The sequence below is a fragment of the Vombatus ursinus genome, unplaced genomic scaffold (assembly GCF_900497805.2).
Source record: "Vombatus ursinus unplaced genomic scaffold, bare-nosed wombat genome assembly UNPS02014798.1, whole genome shotgun sequence".
Taxonomy (NCBI): Eukaryota; Metazoa; Chordata; class Mammalia; order Diprotodontia; family Vombatidae; genus Vombatus; species Vombatus ursinus.
In genome coordinates, this window is record NW_020954576.1 from 86,328,559 (window position 1) to 86,351,480 (window position 22,922).

Sequence of the window (22,922 nt, forward strand, 5' to 3'; positions counted from 1 at the left end):
AAAAAAAAAGAGGAAATCGTAAGTTAGCTATAAGAAGGCACATAGCACTCTAAAACCTCCTAAACACAAACCCAACAACTATTCAGCAGTGTAGAGCATGGGCTAGCAGTTGCTATCACTGAAAATACCCACTGCCCTGGTACAAAAGTCAGGGTCTGTAGAACCCCTGATAGAAAAGGGATCACTCTTTCAGAAAAAACAGTGAAGAGTCTGGGCAGATAATAGGTTTAACAACTATCATTACACATAATAGAGGCAACTGCCTCTTCAAATGAAAGCAAAGGTAAGATCAAGCGGCTATATAGAACCATAAGAACCAGTCACTCCACAATATCAATCTAGAAAGTCTTTTGGAATTTTACAAACACCCAAATTTATTCTTGTCTTGGCTTAAGGAGAAGGGTTTCATAATTAAATCCATTCTTCCATGAATCTGTCAAGTCACACAGACTGGTGAATAAAACATTGCTACTAAGTGATTTAATTAAAAATACAAAGAAGTATACCATTTGGCAAAATAAATTAAAATAAGCCACTTAAAGGTGTGGCTTTCTTCAGTGAAAAGTCACCTTGAGTTACAAAACTTTAAAGATTAGAGGAAAAGAGACACAGATGCGACTTGCTCCTGCTACCCACAGAATGTGCTTGGATGACAAGCAGAGTAAATACTGACCAGTATCAGACCCTTCCTCAAAGACATTCTTGTTCTCAAGTTCATTTCCCGCAGCTTCTGTGAAATTCCCAAGTTCATCCACCAAACAATCCTAGGAGGTTCATTTTAGTCAATTAAAACAAAATGTTAAAGAGACATTGACTAATACTGACAAACTTAACCCTTCCCAGCAATACAAGGATCTAAGACATCTCCAAAGGTCTCATGATGGAAAATGCTATCCACATCCAAAGAAAGAGCTATGGAGTTTGAATGCAGATTGAAGCATACTATTTGCTATTTTTTTTTCTTCTGTTGAGTTTTGTTTTCTCTTTCTGGTGGTTCCTCCTATTCGTTCTAATTCTTACAACATCACTAATGTGAAAATGTTTAATAGGAATGTATATGTACAGCCTATATCAGATCAGGCGCCATCTTGGGGAGGGTGGTGGGGACGAAGGGGAAGAAATTTTAAACTCAAAAGGATATGGAAGTAATTGTTGATAAATCAAAATAAATTAAGAAAAAAAGAAAAAAAGAGACATCATCTTGTTGAGACATCTGACTATGTAAACAAAGAATCAACAATGAGATCTGATAATAATAAATTCTTGCTCTATAATGAAAACTTGAATAAATTTTAGCTCTAATTACACAACTTCAAACTCCCATGTTTACAAAATATCTGAAGCACTACAGTATCCACCTGAAGTTTAATAACAAAAGCTATCAAAGTGTTTTAGTTCAAACAATAAAAAAATGTCAGATCCAAGTTTCATCTATGAAATGAGGGGTAAGAGATCATTTTTAAAGTCCTTCTAGGTGACAGTATGAAATTCTGATATAATTCAGACTGAACTATGACAAAATCCATAGTAATTTAGACAGGTACTAGACTAAGGTTTACTTAAAATTTTTTTTTTCTAAATATGAAATTACAAAAGGAATACTTTTTCTACTTAAGCAATAAACATATAAAACACTTAAACCATCTCCATTGTAAAAGGCACTAACTGGAAATGCCCTTTAAGTATTAAAACAGCTGAGACAGGGTCTCTTCTTAAGATGATTTTGTTAACCACTGGTTTTTATAGTACCTGCGAAGTAATGAAACTATATTCAAATATTCATTTCTTATATCACCTTCTTATTTACTGAAACTGAGTTAAAGGCAACCGGTATCCTTGAAAGAGCACCTACTCAAGGACTAGAGAACCTAGGTTCAAACTCTGCCTCTGACACTCACTATACACCTTGGAACAATTCACTTAACCCCTCCAGGCCTGTTTCCTTATCTGTCAAAGAAGGGGGTTACATTAGATGGTTTGTGAGGTTGCTTCTAGCTGTACATCTATGACTTTATCCTTTATCAATTAGTTCCAAAAAAAGAAAGGTTTTACTAAACAATTTCAAATTGAACAAATCCTGATTTTTATAGTTCACAAAATCATAGACTTGGAGCTAGAAAGAATTGTAGGTCATCTAGTTCCACCCCCATATCTTACAGAGTCAGAAAATGAGAACCAGAGAAGGGAAGTACAAGTGATAAACAAAAGGGCTGGGAGGAGATGAAAAAGAACAGAATAAACTACAATTTAAGGTGTCAGAATGAATTACGTTAATTCAATAAAAGCCATAAATAGCTATTCTTCCTCACCCCTCCCTCTTCAAAAAAAGAGAGCAAGAAATGCTACCATGGGCAGCTTGTGCATAGAAGCTACGCTGTAATCTTCCATCCCGTGAGCCGGAGCTACGTGAACCAAGCCTGTGCCTTTGGTCAAAGTCACATGATGGGCAGGTAAGAGCGGAGAGACTCTGTCTGCAATTGTAGGATGAGCACAAGAACCACTGTCCATATCAGCTCCTAAAAGGAAAGAAAACAACCATTAAAAAATTTTATATTCAGATCTTCTTTTAATTCTTTCTTTCTAGTAGATCTGATCCTAAGTTGAGAGCAGGTTTGTATCATACTTATAACCTCATTGCCTGGCACAGTGTATAGAAGACATGTAATACATGTTTGTTGCTTTGAATTTGATGCAAAGATCAGGGGAACAGCATATTGCTAACAACTTTCCTGTTACATGAATTATATAAACACTTAAGAAAGATACACCAAGTTGGTTCAATATGAATCCTGGTCAATACTCAAGGACCTGTGAGAGGATATGGTTCCTGTCCTCCAGGAAACTAATTCAAAAGATTAGTCCACAATCCAACATGAGCTTGTGAATTTTCCTTATTCTCTCTGATGCCTGAATTTATCTAAATATTTTTAAAAGTTACTTGTATCTGCTACTTGTACCACTTCCTGGGTTAACAATTTCTGTAAGCCTATTTCCCTGATGTTTAAAACGTTACTTTATGAAATTGATCTTAAAACTCAATCTTTAAAAATCAGGGAGAATGGTAGGGGTGAGGAAGAAGAAAGAATGAAGGATACTTTAAATTACCTAGCTCAACAAAATTTGGCCAAGTCTATCCCATAAATTTCAACCACTTCCCAAAACTGATATTTTAAAAATTTCTTTTCACCCATCTTCACATCCCTTGACGATTTCAGCTGACTTTTTACTCTCTTTAGCTTCACTGTGCTTTTACTGAGGCACAGTTGACCACTTTGCCTTCCAGCTAAATAAAGCCCTCAACATTCCAAGTGTGCTCCAAATCAGATTGAAATATAGTTCCTATCAGATTTTAATGAGTTGTTGTATTAAAAAAAATATTATATATATAACAGTATATAATATTATATATAATTGTATGTAAATTACATGTGTATGTGCATGTGCAAGTGTGTATGCATGTGTGTATACACACAGCCTACAAGGATCCTTATATACAGTTTAGTGGACTCTATTTCTATCGGTATTTGACACCACTGCAGCAGACGAAATTGCAGAAATAAAACAGACTGTAATTGTACATGATTTTAAGCACTTTGGAGAAAGGGACTCCCTTCATTTGTTTCAGTCAGTCAGTCAGTCAACAGATACTTATTAAGTGTTTAGTATGTTTCAGGCATTGTGCTATTTTTACCTCTATGCCTAGTGAATAACAGCAGTGCCATGAACATAGCATTTAATTTTAATAAATACCTGCTGAATGAATGAACCACATTTTTTTCTTGTCAAAGGGTAGCCCTCCTGATGCTGCTTAGCACTTTGTTGCTTTTTAGAATTGCAGGGTTTGGGGAAGAGTAGCCACCACCAGGGGTGCCCTAATTCCTTTGCCTTCCCTTTCCCCATTCCATGGAAGACCATCCTGGTTGGGAGTGCCAAGGACATGAGGGCATCCAACCCTTCTCTCCTCACCCCAGCAGAGCCATCAACTCTCCCCACTGGAAGCAGCCTATTCCCTTTCCTTCTCCTTTGCCAGTGATGCCTGACAGGGTTTGAATGAGATGGTAGGTAACAGCTCCATATCTTCTGATGAGATGAAGGCCTACAAGGCCTTATTATCTGTTCTGCCACTGTTTCCTAAGGTCCTCCACACCTTACCATTTGTCCAGACTACTCTGAACACTGCCAACTTAACTACCAATATAACCTAAAGACCTCTGGGCCTTGCTATTTGCTCCTTTACTTAACCTCTTAGGACTTTCAGGTCATTCAATCTGCCGGGCAGATAAACTGTCTTTGATGTTTTATCTCTTCCAAGTGTGAGCACCTTGAGAGAAGGGTCTGTCGAGCTTTTTATATTTGTATCCCCAGATCCTTAGCACAGTGCTTGGCACACAGCAAGCACTTAACTGTTCATTTATTCATTATTCAAATTGGGTTGGTAGCGTTAGTCGACAGGCTGTAATAATTGATAGCTCATTTTTGTAAGGAATGGCCCAGAACCTCTCATCTCACAAGAATAGTTTGAACTATTTTTCCCTAAAAGAATTATCTTACAGCTGAATACACTGAATTTCATTTGACACTCTCTCTACACTCCATACATACAAACTCTCAAGACACTCATTATGAGTTTCAATATCTTCCCCTTGGGGCAGCTAAGCAGCGCAGTGGATAGAGCACCAGCCCTAGATTCAGGAGGACCTGCGTTCAAATCCGGTCTCAGACATATAACGCTTACTTGCTGTGTGACCCTGGGCAAGTCACTTAACTCCACTGCCTAACCAAAAAAAAAGTGTATGTACACACACACACACACACACACACCCCTTCAAGTTAGCTCAGTCAGCTTGGCATTTCACTACCTATAGATGCCCTTTTCCAGATAACATGTAATAGATACATGAACTGCATTTCACATTTGTTCATCCAATTAAGTGCTTATTTATATTTACCTTTTTACTTTACTTTCCCTAAACTAATTCCTGATGTATATCAAAATACACCTCACAATCCTGTGACAAACCACTTTTAAAAATCACTGTTAATCCAAAACAAAACCTTCTGAACATCAACAAATTTAAGTTTGTCAGTACCCCTTGTTCGGATACTTATTTACTCCCTCAAATAATCTAGTCAAGCAAGATTTCTTTTACAGGAACCACACTGACTTTCCTCACAGAAGTTATCTTTGTTGAAGACTAGTTTTTAAACTAAGGAAGTGGAATCCACTCCTTCGTTCTTTCAAAGATTTCCCTGAATTAATGTGATGGATTAATGTGATGGCAGCACAATTATTTTTTCCGTAATTTTTTTGTTAACCTTAAACACAAAACGAGAAAAGAAAAAACATTGTCATGTACATAGCAGAAGAAAGGATTCATTATAAAACAATAAATTTTCATTTCAAGAAAACCTATATAATAAATACTACACATTGTTTTCAAAGCTGCCCAGCTTTTCTCTGCTTCCTTGTTGGTTTTCTTTACTTCACTACTGTGCATTTTTATTTTTTCCCTTCCCTTCTACCCCAGAGAAGGTTACAATTAAGCATGGAGATATGTACATATACATAGATATCTATAAACATACATCTATCTACACATATATGTAAGACTATACTATGCTTACTTCTACTTGTTATCTGAAGGTGGATAGTATTTTCCTTCTTAAGTCCAAGTCTTTCCATGTTTTTCTAAATCAACTTACTCATCATTTCCCACACCACAGCAATATTCCAGGCAGCACAACTTCTAAAAAAAGAAGTCCCGTGAATATCTTCTTCAGAAAAGAGGGAAGCAAAGAATTCATGGAGGTCTCTCACTTTACTGAAATTACTTTTTTTAAAATGATAATCATGAGACCTCAATGAATTTCTAATTGATTTTCTGCTCATTATTTGTACTGCCTTTCATATATTTAAAAAATACCTGATTATTTGTTATCCTCAAATTCTTTAATGAATAATTAATTTCAAGGCATCTGACATCATATTTAGTGACTCACATAGTTACTTTAATTGAATAAAGTTTTCATCTTTCTTTTTTCTGAAGATGTCACATCTTCTAGTCTAGTCCCTTTCATTTTCCCAGTTATTCATGTAAGGTTTTTGAGACTAGTTTTTTTAAAACCGTGACACAGATTTTTTTCTAGTCTTCTAAGAATTATTATTCACCAGTCTTTAGATGTTATCCAGTACTATTTGTATTTTATCTACTCTATAAGGTCACCAACTCTTTTGGTCTTCTGAGCTGAAACTTCCAAATTAAAGTTACTTATGATTTGGTTGTATCATTTGATAGAAGATGCTTGTGGTATGCTTTCGAGAACTCATCCATTTTCCCCACAATCAAAATTCTGACTCTCAAAATTGTAATTTCTCCTCAAAAGTATTGAACAAGTTTTCAGCAGTGTGTGTACAAACACACACATGTGTATGTATGTACATTATATGGATATTTTAAGAAACTTCATCAATTATGTAAATAGGCATATAATTTTTATCAATATTTCTGTATTTTACATACACCTAATGTATGTTCTTTTTAAATATCACTCCCTCCTGTTAAAAGCCAAGCTGCTAGAACAGAAAGGTAATGTCTATCATTTTTTAAAAGTAGGAAGCAAAGCACTATATTTAAATCAATATTTTATGTAACTGATAAAACATGTTCCAATTATTTATTAATCTTTACCTAAAAATGTTGAAATAACCTCAAATTCTGTTCCCAAAAGAGCAGCTATAGATGATACTTTTTCAGCAGCCAGTATATAAAATTCTCCAGAGTTGGCACATTTGACGATGGAATACCTAGAGTGAAATATTAAAAATCTATTAGTAGTAATAAAACAAGAAGTCACTGATATGTCTATGCTTAGCATACTGGAACCAACTTAAAGAGGAATTCTGCATTTATTTATTTATTTATTTATTGTTAGTTTTTAACAATCACTTCCATAAGCTTTTGAATTTTAAATTGTCTTCCCCTCCCCCTCCCCACCTTCCTCCCTAAGACTATGTGCAATCTGATATAGGCTCTACATACATATTCCTGTTAAATATATTTTCACATTAGTCATGTTGTAAAAAAGAATTATAACCATGGAACCAAAAGAAAGAAGAAAGAAAACAAAACAGAAGACAAAAAAGAGCAAATAGTATGCTTCGATCTGCATTCAAACTTCATAGTTCTTTCTTGGATGTGGATAGCATTTTCCATCATGAAACCTTTGGAGATGTCTTAGATCCTTGCATTGCTGAGAAGAGCTAAGTCTGTCAAAGTTAGTCATTGCACAACGTGGCTGTTACTGTGTACAACGTTCTCCTGATTCTGCTCACTTCACTCAGCATCAGTCCATACAAGTCTTTCCAGGTTTTTCTGCAGTCTGCTTGCTCATCATTTTTTATAGCACAATATTCCATTACATTCCTATACCATAACTTGTTCAGCCACTCCCCAACTCTCAGACATCCCCTCAATTTCCAATTCTTTGCCACCACAAAAAGAATTGCTATAAATATTTTGTACATGTGGGTCCTTTTCCCATTTTTATGATATCTTTGGGATACAGCCTTAAAAAGGAATTCTTAAAAGGACTCTAGACAAGAAACTAACTCCCAATCTTTCCCTAATATACATAACATTTGCATTGCTGCCTAGCTTCTCAGAGGAGAGAGCTCCAACCTCAGGGCCAGGATAATTAGGGCTCAAGCCTGGCTCTGACATACTGCGTATATAACTCAGGAAGTCACTTAACCTCTCAGTGCTCCAGGTCAGCAGTGTCAAACTCCAAGAGAAGCAGGAGTCACCATTCAGTACATATGAATCCCTGTGGGCCACTTATTGACTTAGTTTTTAAATGTAATGTAAAATGTAAATTAAAATGTAAGGTTACCCATGTTTTCTTATGTTTTTATTTTGTTAAATATTTGCCAATTCCATTGTAATCTAGATGGAGCACCCTGGGAAGGGTTGTGGAGCATTAGAAGGCCTGGGGCTGTACGTTTGACATCTGTGCTCTAAGCAAATCCTTCCAGATTCAGAGTTGCAGAGGAAGCGCTGACCTGTACTAGGAAAAGGCAGGCTGCTTCACAGGAGAGTTTCCTATAACTAATGAAATCACAGGTCCAGGTCTTTTCCCTATCCCTTCGTAATAACAATTTCAAAGGAAATAGCTAAGCAGAAAACTTACAAAATTATAAGAAATTAAATAAATCTAATCAAGTTTGTGTTGTCACCAGGATAGTATCTACTAGCTTTCAAGATTTTAGACATTAAATGTGTTACTACCAAATATGGATAAAACAAAAAATCCCAACACATACTTAGATTCTGGCATGTAGCAGACAGCCTGATTGGCAGGAATAGTCCAAGGCTGTGTGGTCCAGATTATTGCACTAACAGGCAATGAGCTATCTGTAGGAGAGATAGAAATGTGTTATGAGTGGCTCAATAAACAGTATACTACATGCCTACTGTAATGTAGAGTATCCTGCTGTGCACTTGGGAGGATTGGAGGAAGGAGAAGAGGACAAAGAGAACTGGGAAACAGAATAGTCTTTGCCCCAATCTAAAGGTATAAAAGATATATACATTTATATAAATAAATCTAGAAAGTACAAACATATGAATCAAGTATAAAATGTTTAAGACTTCAGTTCCAGATGACAGAAAGAGAAAAGATAATATTTTAACAAGGTCTTAAAAATACGTAAGATTTCAACTGAAAGAGTCGTGGGGGGGGGGGGGGATTTTCTAAGCATATAGAAGAACATGAATTAAAAAAAGTACAAAGGCAAGAAAAATCACAGGCTACGGTAAGGGAACAGTAAATATCCCAATGCCATATTTATAACAAAAGGACTACAATAGATCTTACCTAAGACAGACGCTAGCATGGAAGGAGGTTTCAAGAGTGGGAACTTGACATATACAGAGTGACTGACATGCTCAGGATTATATTCAAGTTCAGCTTCAGCTAATGCAGTCCTAAAATTTTTTAAAACATTAAGTTAACAAATCAATGCTTTGAACTCACTCAAAAACTGTCCCCGTTTACTGCTCACTGATTAAACATACCTTGCTGAAGGAGACCAAAATACAGGTTTATAAGCTCTATATATCAAATCCTGTAGAAGATAAAATTACATTAAAACAGTATTTTTGTGACACACACTTTAAAATGTTTAAAAATTGTTCAAATAAATATACCTTAGCATACATTTGATAGAACATTTTTATTTGTTGGGCCTCATACTTTCCATCAAATGTATAGTAGCAATTATCCCAGTCCGCCATTACACCCCAACGAATAAATGCAGACTTCTGTTTTTCAATAGCTGCTTCTGCAAATGCTCTGGCTGAAAAAGATAACTAATTCTTAAAAAGAAAATGTTTGTGTGTGTATATATATATATTATATATATATGTAAAATACACACACACACACACACACACACACACACACATTCAATCAAGTTCTTAAAACCTGTATTAAGTATGTATTCTCCAAAATGTCGAAGATTACATACTGTTAGCATACATGTTAGTACAGATCTGATTTGTAAATCAGTGCTGTGACACTGAAATCACAGAGAGGCCACTAAACATTTAGCAAAGGAAAGCAAGTTAGAGGGGAAGATAAATAATTTCTATAGTGTATCTCCTTCCTTGTTATGGTTTCTTTTTAGTTTGTACAAACCAGTGGCATTTATTACCCATTTCAATATACATAATGAAAGAACTAAGATAACTGATCTAATCTCCTATCTTTGAAAAGGATTATTCTGTGCAAGAAAAAAAAAATCATGATACACAACCAATAACTGCATAATTTTATGTGGGTTTTTTTCTTGTTTACTCCTCACATAAGCAAGAGATTTCATCCACACTCTCAGATGGGAGAAAGGAGAATGTGAAAGTTTAATTTAAAAATTTAAGCTTGCTTTTGGTTTACAGAATTAGAAATAAAACTACTCGTTGAAATATCAAGTTCAAGCAATTAGAAGACAGGGCTAAATGTGAACACAGTTATACAGGTTTTTAAATTCCTTCTTTCGATATCCAACAGTTAGAGATCCTGATCAGATCCCAAAGCTCTGATTCAATAAGCCTACACTTCCTGGAAAATATAATACATTTTACAAAAAACAACTTTTTTTGAGGAAAAAAATGTATCTGGGAGATTTCACTGTACTTTAGATGAGTGGGGGAAACTATAGTTTTAAAAATAAGGCCCAGGGGCAGCTAGGTGCAGTGGATAGAGCACCGGCCCTGAGGTCAGGAGGACTTGAGTTCAAATCCGGCCTCAGACCAAATACTTGACACTTACTAGCTGTGCGACTCTGGGCAAGTCGTTTAACCCCAATTGCCTTAAAGAAAAAAAAAAATTCAGAAATGTCTAGAAAATTCACTTTTAGACTATTGCACATACAGTCAGTTCTGCTATAACCTTTGTTTTGAAAATGCAAATTTATTCCGACATAATATATTGGGGAATAAATTAAGCATAACTTGGATTATGAGTTTGCTTATGCTCAATTTCATCAGTGAGAATGCAGAAAAGTGCACCACTTCACAATAACTCCCAAGTTGCAAGTCTTCCTACAATACTTCCACTATCTCAAATTAAAATCTCATATTTATTGTGTATCTTCTGGTGCTGAAAAAGCTATAAGCAAAAGAAGGCTGGTCTGCACCCACAATGGTCATTCCATCGCAGAGTTGTGGCTGAGGCAGATCTTTCAAAGTTGTCAACTGTATCCAGGGAACTGGGACACAAGGCCAAGCAGTAATCCAAAGCCATAGACACAGCTACTATTAAAAGCAGTACTTATATATTTGTTAATTATTTAATATGTCTAAATCTGTGCTGATCTTTTTGTTAGGCTCCTATCTTCTTTTAATAAATCACTAACAAAGTTGTTGTTTTTTTTAATTTTCCCATCAGCTTTGTGATTTTTACTGTGTAATTTTGCATAGGACGCAGTGATTTATTAGAAATGCTTATGTCATTTTATAGAACTGATTGTACTGTCAGACAGGATCAATGCGTAAAATTGTTTTGCTGAACTTTTTCATCTTTTTTTAAACTATTACATGGGATAGTTGGCTAGTTAGGAGAGTAGAAAACGGATAAATTGACATACTAAGGTGATATGAAAATAGAAAATATTAATAAAAAGAGGGTAATTTAAAAAAAAAAACTAGAAAGCAGTGTATTCGATCAAGTATCTTTGCCATTATTTAAACTCATAAAACACAGAAAATTTACCTGTCTTTCTAATTTCCATTGGTGAAAGATTCTGAGCTTTTTCTCCAAGTTTTGAAAGTGCTTTTAATTCAATGGGCAATCCGTGACAATCCCAACCTGGCACAAAATGCACCTTTGAACCTCTCATCATTTGGAATCGATTGGTTATATCTTTCAAGATCTATAAAAAACCAAAAAATTACGAGCTCCACTTAAATGTAATTGTAACTAATGCTTAAATCTTTAAATCTATGGATACAATGTTATCATATAAATGTGAAAATAAATTTGTACATCAATACTTCAAATATCTATGATTTTATCCACATGGGAATTCCTTCTACAACGCAGATGTAAACCTACTGAATGTTGTAGCTCACATAGTTAGGGGAATATACAGATCAATTAGGTAGCTCAGTGGATAGAGTGCTGGGCTAAAATCAGGAAGACCTGAGTTCAAATCCAGCTTTAGACACATTATGAGCTGTGTGACCCTAGACAAGTAACTTTACCTGTTTGCCTCAGTTTCCTTAACTGTAAAAATGGGGATAGTTACAGCACCCACCTTGTAGGGTTGCTGTGAGGAGCAAATCAGCATGTCTGTACAGTGCTTAGCATAGTGCCTGGCACACAGTAGACATTCTATAAATACTTATTCTCTTCCCCAACTCCCTCTAAGAGATGGTTTAAAGAGTAATAACAGACAAAAAACACAAAAAAATTTGCTGGTCTACACCACAGCTTGTCCAGACTTCAAGACCAGCTTCATTGCATAATGTAATAAAGAAATGTTTATTTAATATAGGCAGACAGTGAGAAAATGTGATTTTATTAGTAACAAGAAATGAAGAAATTCTATCTACCAATGCCTATCAGCCCGTGTGCGTGTGCCTTTTGATCCAGCATTACCACTGCTAGGCCGACACCCAAAAGATACCAAAGAAAATGGAAAAAGTCCTTTATACACAAAAGTAATTATAGCACTTCTTCTGACGGTAGTGAAAAAGTGGAACCCAAGGGAATGTCCATCAATTTGCAACAGTCAAATAAGTTATGGTATATGAATGTGATAAAGTATTATTGTGTGTAAGAAATGAGGAAATAAGGGGCAGCTAGGTGGTGCAGTGGAGAGAGCACCAGCTCTGAAGTCAGGAGGACCTGAGTTCAAATCCAGCCTCAGACCAAACACTTGACACGTACTAGCTGTGTGACCTTGGGCAAGTCATTTAACCCTGATTGCCTCACCTAAAAAAAAAAAAAAAAAAGAAAGAAAAGAAAAAAAAGAAAAAATGAGGAAATAGATGATTTCAAAAAAGAAATGGAAAGACAAATGAAATGACACAGAGTGAAGTTAAGAAGAATCAAAAAAATTTATACTGTAACATCGATATTGTAAAAATGAACACTTTCCAGGACTTGTGTAAACTGATGAAAAATGAAATGACTAGATCAGGAGAATAATTTATACTCTAACAACCTTGTAAAAACAAACAACTCTGAAAGCTCTAAAAACTATGACTGATGCAATAACCACTCATGAATCAGGAGCAGAGATGTCAAACATTCCACTGGCTGGCATTATGCTGCCTACTACAACCCCCAGTGAGGCCAGAACCAGATTAAAATGTAATTTCTATATGATTTTAATGTGTTGATATACTAATAAGAAAAGAAATATATAAATATGTCTTTGTCTAAGTCATTATGGCAGTCCACAGGGATCCTTATACTGTATGTGGTTTGATGACCCCCTCTTTCTATATGAATTTGACATCATGATTCTAAAGGACCAAAGATGAAACAAAGTGACAGATACAGGATGCAGAATGATACATATATATTTTTGTACACGTTCATTTACGGAATTTTTTCTTTAGCTATGCATATTTATTTATTGGGGGGGGGAGAACAATCATGGTTAAGTAACTTGTTCTGGATCACACGGTTAGTAAGTTTATGAGGCCACATTTGAACTCAGGTCCTCCTGACTCCAGGGCCAGTGCTCTATCCACTGTACCAGTTAGCTGCCCCCATTTATATTTTTTAAATTTGGATTTTTTCTCAGTGGGGTAGGGCTTAGGAGAAAAAATGGATTTCTGTTAATTTTTTCAAAATACAGAAATGAGGGAAGCCCACATACATGAAATGTATGAGCTCTCAGATAAGGTCACTGTTTTATTAGTTTTACTTAATTGTTTTGCTTTGTTATAAGAGATCATTCATGAAGTGGAAGAAATCTGTAGTGTAAAAACTAAACATATCAATAAAACTTAAAAAAAAAAAAACTAAATTAAAAAATAAAAAAACCCCAAATGTCTTACCCACAGCTTATGAAAAATACCCAGCTCTGACTTTGGCAAGCTGGCCTTTTTTCACTCAGGGGTGCTATCAGGATGCAATATCTGCTGAGTTCTCTGGAAAGAAGAGTTGTTCCTCTTTCAGGTCTACTGGATTTCTTGTTATCCATAAGTATGCACACATTCTATGTACCAATGGTGAGTGAAATCATCTTCACAAAAGTTTTTGTACAATTTTTGTGTGTTTTGACCATAGGGTAGGATTTCTGCCTTCCTCAGTAAACAGGCCAGGGTGGGTTACGTGAAGCAGGCAATTCTTAGGGCACCTTTTCTAGGTCCTTCCTTATGCCAGGAGGTAAGCAGTACAATCCTTAAAAAAGGCTACTCAGATGTCCTGCCAATTCCCTGCTTTATTATTGCTGCCTCGGTCCAGTGAGAAGACAATCCCTATGGCCTGGGCCACCTATATGCAGGGTTGTGACTACACAGTGTATCCACACCTGCTATGTTGTCATTTGTCTATCACCACAGGACTTTGAGTAGGAGTAAAATAATGAAATAGTAAATGGTAAAAGGGTATGAGTGATGTCTTTTGACTCAAGCATAAACTGTATTTAAGTGGGGCAGACTGCACAAAGTCATCAGCCTCACTCTCTCTTCCAGAGTCATTGAAGTCCAGTGGCAAGACAAATGTCAAGGCAACTGGCAATGACCTGGAATGCAGTGGATGACCTTGGTGTCTTCAGTGTCTAACCAAGCTCTAAGTGCTCCATGGTGATTGCGTCCGCCGCTTTCATGGCTCATTGGAACAAGTTGTTCACATCTACCTATTCTGCCAGGGAAGTCTTCACATACTTGGGGTAGACACCCCCCTAATCAGTGATGGGTTTGAGGTCTGTTGGTTAACTTCAACCTGGTTTAGCCCATCTGCTGAGATGGTTTTACTGGGGTGTGGCCGCTGAGCATGCTATAGCTTCTTGGAGCCAAAGATGGGTTGGGTGGCAGTTGGACACCAAAGCTGTAAAGCAGCCCTAGGCTTGGCAGCCTAAGTACTAGTCTTCTCTGAACACCCCGTACCACCCAGAATACGGTATAAAGATTAGTCTAAGCCAAATTTCTGTCAGACTGTTATCCAGTTTTCCCACAAGTTTTTATCAAATGGAGACTTCTTTCTTATGTAATTTATGCTTTCTGGTTTATTAAACACTGGGGTGAGTTCCACTGTTTCTGATTTACCCATATCTATACTGTTTCATTGATCTACTTCTCTATTTTTTAACCAATATTAAATGGTTTTGATGACTGCTGCTTTATAGAATAGTTTGAGGTATGGAAGTTCTATTGCTCTTTGACTTCCTCTTCATAGTCTACATTGTTGTGTTTCTCCAAATAAATTTTATTATTATTTTATCAAGTTCTGTAAAGTATTCCTTTGATAGTTTGGTTGGTATAACGTTAAAAGTATAAATTAACATCTCCTCTCGCTTAGATACCTTTCCCCACTATCAATTCCTTCCCAGTCTCACCCATAGAGATGATATGCACAAGTGATCCCATTCCATCCCATCCTCTTAAGCAGACCTGCCCCCTCTATTGTTACAATAAGAGGGATTTTTAGTTAAAACATTTATTATTAAATGTGTACTATGTGCCAGGCATTATGATAAGTGCTGGGAATACAAACACAAGCAAAAGGAAAGCTAGCCCTAGCCCTCAAGAGGTCTACATTCTAATGGGGAAGGGGGGTGAAAAGGAGGTAAGTGGGGAAGGGAATGATAATCCTTAACAAAGGAGCTGAAGGCAGGGTGAAGAGAAATGGAGAAAGGTACCATGGGAAAGGCTGAAGGGTTAGGAAATGTGCCTGGTTAGAAGTGAGTACAGTTGGGGCAGGTAGGTGGCACAGTGGATAGAGCTCTGGCTTTGGAGTCAGGAGGACCTGAGTAAAAATCAGACACTTGACACTTACTAGCTGTGTGACCCTGGGCAAGTAACCTAACCCCACTGCCTAGCAACAAACAAACAACAACAACAACAAAATGAACTTTGCCTCACCAAAAAGCAGAAGTGAGTACAGTTATCAGGGGTACTTCCTCAAATGGAGGATTCAGGGAAGAATTCACTAAGCGGAAGAGGAGACAACAGGGATGGAGGTGTCTCCAGTGTAGGGATGTAACTGGAGTAAAGGTATAAAAGTCCTAAGAGTCAGGTATTACGGCAGCTAGGTGGCGCAGTGGATAGAGCACCAGCCCTAGAGTCAGGAGGACCTGCATTCAAATCCGGTTTCAGACACTTGACACTTACTAGCTGTGTGACCCTGGATAAGTCACTTAACCCATTGCCTAGGGCTCCCCCCCCCAAAATAAGCTAAGAGTCAGGTATTCACTCATCTTATTTCCACGTTTTCATTAACCTTTAATCTCTTCCTGTCCACTGGCTGCTTTCCTCCCTCATACAAAAAAATTCTCAGAAGGCAGCTAGGTGGCGAAGTAGATAGAGCTCTGGCCTTGCAGTCAGGAGGACCTGAGTTCAAATCCAGACTCAGACACCCGACACTTATTAGATATGTGACCCTGGGCAAGTCACTTAACTACAATTGCCTCACAAAAAAGCCCCTCCCCCCCAAAATTCTTATTTGATCCATTCATTCTTGTTACTTTTCATGGCTCAACTCCTTGAGGAAGTCATCTATAACTGGTTCCTTCTACTTCTTCTCTTCTTAGATCTGGCTTCAGACATTATCATTCCACCTAAACTGCTCTCTCCAAAGTTACCAATGATTTCTTCACTGCTAAATCCAAAGGCTTTTTCTCAACACTCATTCTTTTTGACCTCTTTGCAGCCACTGTTGATCACTCTCTCCTCCTTGATATTCTTTTCTCTCTAGGTTTTCAGGACACTTTCTTTCCTGGTTTTCCTCCTACCTATCTGACCACGCTTTCTCGTTTCTTTTTCTTGCTGGATACTCATCCAGATCATTCCCTCTAACCTTAGGTGTCCTCCATGGTTCTTTCCTGAGCCACCTTCTCTTCTCCCTTGATTCAAGTCACTACGTGAACTCATCAGTTTCCCCAGATTTAATTAGCATCTCGATGCTGATTTCAACTCCACCTATTTTTCCCCAACTTCTCTGCTGACTTGTGGTCCTCGAATCTCCAGCTGCCTTTCAGAAACCTCAAAATGGAGCACAGGTCCAGTCCCTACATCTATCCCCTATTATCCTCATTATGTAATTTTAACAAAAAATTATAGTGAGAATATAGTAATGTAGGACACTGACCACAATGACCTGAATATAAGGTGAAATTTTTAACAGTTGTGTCTTTTAAAAACACAGCTCACCTTATATTCTTAGAAGTGAAACACAGAGAGCCATAGTGCCATGAGCCCCTGGCACAAGCAAGTGCAGCATCCCTTTGTGATTGTTGCTGAAAAGGAAATCAGTTAGTATTGGTTATTTTGATTTATTTTTAGTTTGATTATAGGATTACTCCCTTCTCTAGGAAAAGCTAGTCCTAAACTAAGCCAGACTAACACAGATAGTCTCTTAGGTCTAGGTTACCTATAGATTCAGTGAATATGAGACTGATAAGACTTTACCATTTAGTAGCATATAATTTAGAGAATAAAATAATCATAGGATTTTAAGGCTTTTTTAAAGGCTAAATTCCCCTTTCTAGTAGCCAGAGAAAGGGGGGGATGGGGGGAGGGGTTGACCAAAGGTTAAGTTAAAGTTAAGTTTCCCCTTCTGGCAGCTGGGAGGATGGGGGTTGACTGCTAGCTTATCAACCACCAACCACAAGTTCTTCTTTCCCAGTCACAATACCTTCTTCTCCTGGACTCTCTGAAGCAAGTTTCCACTTCTAGAAGATCTACGGGGCCCCTTAAAGTAGCATTTCTGGTTACAAAAGGTACCACCTCTAAGGCAAGGACTTCTGGTGTAGGATTAAGAAAGGCTGGGAGGAGATAACTAGTCGGATGACCTGCCCCGTCCAACTGAATTACATTCAAAACAAGTTTCTGTAATTTTTATTTTATTCCTCTTTTCTGTTATAAAAATCAGCTCCATAAATCACTCCTTGTCTCTAACATCTGAGGAGTCAGATGACCTGGTAAAATACGCAAATGTTAGTTTTACAAATTAAATCATGAAATGCTCAGTCCTCAGTTCCTTTTTATTTCAGACAATTAATTTTGGTATTACCAGCAATTGCGAAATAAGTACTGTTACCTCTTGTACAGGCGGAAAAGTACCTATACAAAAGACATTACAAGCAACACGAGAAGAAGAGGAGGAACTGAGTGGTAAGGGAACTATACTAGTCCAGTGTAATGGAAGACAACATCGGGTCTGAAACTAAAGGACTTGGATTCGAGTCATGGATTTTTCTGTAACTAGCTATTTGACAACAGAGACGACATCTCATGTCTTAAAGTCTGTTTCTTTATCTGTAAAAGGAGGGTCCTTTCAATTCTGGTATTCTAAAATTTAGCTTTACTTTTGCTTTAAAATTTCTACTAAATTGGGCGGCTGGATGGTGCAGTGGATAGAGGTTCGGGCTTGGAATGAGGAGGACTTGAGTTCAAATCCGGTCTCAGACCAGACGCCAGACCTTGACACTTACTAGCTGTATTACTCTGGTCAAGTCACTAACCCCAATTGCCTTGTCAAAAAAAAAAAAAATTCCACTAAGTTTCTTTGTTTATAAAGAGCCTATATTCAAAGTTTTTCCAAATTGGTACAACCTGCCTAAGACTGTGCTTTCCTGCAACAGCTTCTGAGAGCTCTAGAATATCCCCACAACATAATGAGGCATCAAACTACAATTTTAGGGTACATAACTATAACACATCTTTGATGAGTTGAAAATATATTTTTCAGAGGAAAAACCATGAAAATCTTTGAAGGACACAAGATCAATAAGTAGATCAAAAATTATAAATACCTTATTTAAAGCATGACCAACATGAGCTTCGCCATTAGCATATGGTGGTCCATCATGAAGACAAAATTCTTCCTTTATATCTCTTTTTCTTTGCCATGAATAAAGTTCTGAAAATCCACATTTCTGTAAAGACAGAAGAAAATAAATTGTATACACTTAATGTACGAACAACTCACCTTACTTTAAGGTAATAAATTCTTAATAAAATAGTAAAAAATTTGGTACCAGCTTAAAAAATATATTAAAGTAGCTACATCGACAGTTTTGTAGTCATTATTTAATTATACTTCATTTTGAATCAGTTTGTATATGTCTTTCTATGTTTCTCTATGTTAAACATAATCACTGTTTCTTACAGCATGGGAATATTCCATTATATTTATGTACCACAATTTGTTTGATCATTCCCCAACTGTTGAGAATCTATTGTTTCTAGTTCTGCTACCACAAAAAGTGCTATACTAAATATTCTGGTTTATACCTTTCTTTTTGTCAGTGACCTCCTTACAGCATATACCTTACATCGATACTTTAGTCATTTTATTTACATGATTCCAAACTCCACTACTGAATTACTGAACAAATCCACAGCTCTGTCAGCAATACATTAGCATGCAGTCTTTCCATGAGCCCTACAACACTGATTGTTCCCGTGTTTTGTCATTTTTGCTAAGCTGATCTTCAAATTCATTTAATCAAAAGTCTTTTATCTTTTGTAATTATATCTATTCCTTGATTGGTTAAGAATTTATTTCCTACCTATGGATGTGAAAAGTATATGATCTGCTTCTCTTCTCATTTTTTAATGACATGATCTTTAATATTCATGTCATGGATACATTTAAAATTTATTCTAGAATACAGTTTAAGTTAGTGATCTAAACTTAGTTTCTGCCAGACTGCTTTACAGTTTTCCCAGCAATTTTTTTTTTTTTTTTTTTTTTTGGGCAATTGGGGTTAAGTGACTTGCCCAGGGTCACACAGCTAGTAAGTGTCAAGTGTTTGCTCTGAGGCCGGATTTGAACTCAGGTCCTCCTGACTTCAGGGCCAGTGCTCAATCCACTGTGCCACCTAGCTGCCCCTAGCAATTCTTATTAAATAGGAATCTCTTTCCTAGATAATTTATGTTTGAGGGTTTGTCAAACACTAAGTTATTGGGTTCAGTTATTTCTGATTCTTCCTTATGAGTACATTCAATTGAACTACTTTTCTATTTTTTAACCAGTACCAAATAGTTTTAAGGATTCTGCTTTAAAAATGGTTTGAGGTCTAGAATTTTTTCATTATTTCCTTTCTTATTCTAAAACCTTTGGTCCTTCAAATTAATTATGTTACCATTTTGTCTAGCTATATAAAATAGAGTTTTGGTAATCTGTTTGATATAGCAACACATCTGCAAATTAGCTTTGGTAGCATGGTCATTTTTATTAAATTGTCATGATCTACTCATGAGTCCTGAATAGTCTTCTGGCTATTAAGTTCTACTTTATTTCTTTAAGGAGCATTTTGCAATTGAATCTATATAAGTGTTGAATGTGCTCAGGAAGGAAAGAAGCAAAGAGAGAAGAAAGAAAAAACACAGGGAGGAAAGTTGGTTAAGAAGCCTTGATCTAAGTACTTAAAGGAAAAATTAACTGAATTATTTACAGGGAGAAACAGAATGCAAAACAGTAATAGATGGAGGCCTCAAGATGCCACATGTAAACAAATCTAATAAAAAGAAGTACTTGAATGACATTTGCAAAAAGTTACATATGTTAGATCTTTGATGCTTACTAATGGGAATGAGAGAGAAACTGCACGCAAGGGTGTGTCTTTCTCAGCTGCACATGGCACCTTTACAAAAAACTGGCTACGCGCTTGGACATAAACAAGCATAATGAGCATAAATGTTAAACTCATCCTTTATAAGTCACAACCAGATGAAAATCGTAATCAAGATAGAGTATTTGAAGAAAAGAGTCAAACTTAAATGGATACTAAATAATATAAACACAAAGGATGAATGTGTCAAACACAAAATCAAAGAAACAACAGATAATTTCAAAGAAAACAACAAGATAACATACCAAAACTTTGTATGTGCAACCAATGCTATCTCACAGGGAAAATTCATAGTTCTAAATACTTTAATCAACAAAAGAAAGAAATAAGTCAATGAATTGGGCATGCAATAACGTAACAGAAAAACAACAAATAAAAAAACCCAAACTAGTCACAAAAACGGAAATTAAAAAAACCTCACTATGACTTGATAGGTAAATTATAGGAGCTGTGTTTTTTTGGGGGGGGCAAAAAAATTCAAGCACAAAAACATAGAAATAGACAAACTTAAAAAAAACAAAAAGGAAAACCAAATTGACAAAACAAAAAATGGAAAGAGCTCATAACAAATAAAAAGGAAATGAAGTGAAGTAAATTTCAGGAACTGTTTTGCCCAATTATATGCCACCAAAACTTAAAACTTAAATGAAAGAGATGAGTATTTACAAATATGTAAAACACGAAGATTAATAGAAGAAAAATAATTTATAACCAAATTTGAGAAAAAAGAAATTAAATAAGTCATGAAAACTCACAAAGTAAAAAACTTTAAGGAAAACGGGTTTATGAGTGAATTTTATTAATCTGAAACAAATTAACTTCAGTATTAAATTGTTTACAAAAATTGAGAAAACTAATCCTATCAAATTACAACTTCTGTGGGAGAAGTGAGAAAAAACTGAGCTAAATAAGAAAAAACTGTGAAAGAGACAAAGATATTTAAATGAATACTTTAGTACTTAAAGTAATAAAAAGTTAGAACATAAGCTCTTTTTGAGTAAAGATTATTTTATTCATTTAGTTTGAGTCTCTAGTATCTAGTACACTGGTAGATAGTTAATACTTAATAAAAGCTTTTCAATTAAATGATCAACTGATATCAAAGAACCGGAAATACTGTGGGGGCCCATCAATTAATAAATTGCCTAAGAAAAAACAGTATGTAAACATAATGAATATCATGCCACAAAAATGACAAAGGGAAAAACTTAAGAGAAACCTAGAAAGATGTGTGTAAATTCATGCAGAAAAAAGTAAGCAAAACCAGGAGAACAATTTACACAAGGACTGCCCTAATGTAAAGTTCCTTTGAAAGACTTAAGAACTCTAACCAAGGAAACAGAAAATCATGACTTGAAAAGAAATTACTCTTGGCTGATTGTTGATGGACTAGAAAACAGAATGATACACATTTTCAAACAAGTTCAACGTACTGGTTTGTTTTGCTTGGTAAGTTATTTGCTACAAGGAAGGGCTTGGGGGTTGATAATTAATGAAGGGGAAAAGACTGAAGATTGTGATGATGCAAAAACATTACAAAAGAAAAAGTGTCAAGAAAACATTTTAAAAATACATAGAAGATAGGAGAAGGAATTTCAGAGGGATCACAGAATCAGGGTAGTTTTGCTACTCCTGTATTAAATTTAATATAGACTTTAAAATGGCACTGAACAGAAGTTTAGTTTCATATACAATGCTCTTCTGTTCTTTGTGTATTAAAATTTTCATTTTTGCTGATTTGTTACATTCATAATAAAGAAAAATTTTAAAATATCAACTCAAACTAGTAAGTACAAACTGATATTCCTAAGAAAACTAGAAGTTTAATAGTTTAGGCATGTGATAATGAACACAAATGAATAGCGCTGAGAATTTGAATGAATTCATGAAACATGTCCTGCCTAGCAACATTTTTTAAAATACCCTTGGATTCATGCAGTTTTCCTAGGCCAGCTTCCTCTCATCACATACTTGTTTTTAGACTTTTTTATATTATGGATTATAATTGTAGTTGTCGTTTCAGTCATGTCCAACTCTCCAAGTGGTTTGCCATTTCCTTCTCCATCTCATTTTACAGATGAGGAAACGGAGGCAAACAGGGTTAAGTGACTTGCCTAGTAAGTTCAGAGTTGAACTTAGGTCTTCTTGACTCTAGGCTTGTCGCTCTATCCACTGAGCCACCTAGTTCCCCATATACTGTGAATTAAATTAACTCTAAATTCCTTCCGGCTCTAAATATTATCTGGCTTTAAAAAACAGAAAATTTAATTGCTAATCCTCATTTTTTTTTCTCACATATTTTTGTAATATCTGTCTTATCAGGTTAAAGCTAGTAGAAAACACCCACATAACCATCAGCTTCTTTTACATTCTCCTAAATTCTGGTACATACAGTGAGTGTTTAATAAATATTGCTGACCGACTGGATCACAAATTCTCAAACTTAGAAAGGACCACAAAGGTCATGTAATCCAACCAATAAATGAACAAGTATTTCCCTCCACATTATACCTGATGGTCTTTGCTTTAAAATGAGGAAATTCCCTCTACTAATCTGCAGCTTGTATAGTCTTAGAGAGCTGATCTAGTTTGGTGGTGTCAAAGTCAAATA

General features: G+C 36.0%; 1 protein-coding gene across 1 annotated transcript in view; it reads right to left on the reverse strand.

Annotated features, from left to right (window-relative positions):
- LOC114049903 (isoleucine--tRNA ligase, mitochondrial-like) overlaps positions 1–22,922 on the reverse strand; it is an 80,536-nt gene that overhangs the window by 47,435 nt on the left and 10,179 nt on the right. Inside the window, exons 2-10 of the mRNA XM_027871354.1 lie at positions 18,488–18,610; positions 11,269–11,428; positions 9,207–9,355; positions 9,075–9,124; positions 8,875–8,984; positions 8,321–8,411; positions 6,690–6,805; positions 2,347–2,516; positions 674–764 (exon numbers count right to left, since the gene is read on the reverse strand). Of these exons, the coding sequence (XP_027727155.1) occupies positions 674–764; positions 2,347–2,516; positions 6,690–6,805; positions 8,321–8,411; positions 8,875–8,984; positions 9,075–9,124; positions 9,207–9,355; positions 11,269–11,428; positions 18,488–18,610 (1,060 nt within the window). The remainder of the gene's footprint in view (positions 1–673; positions 765–2,346; positions 2,517–6,689; positions 6,806–8,320; positions 8,412–8,874; positions 8,985–9,074; positions 9,125–9,206; positions 9,356–11,268; positions 11,429–18,487; positions 18,611–22,922) is intronic.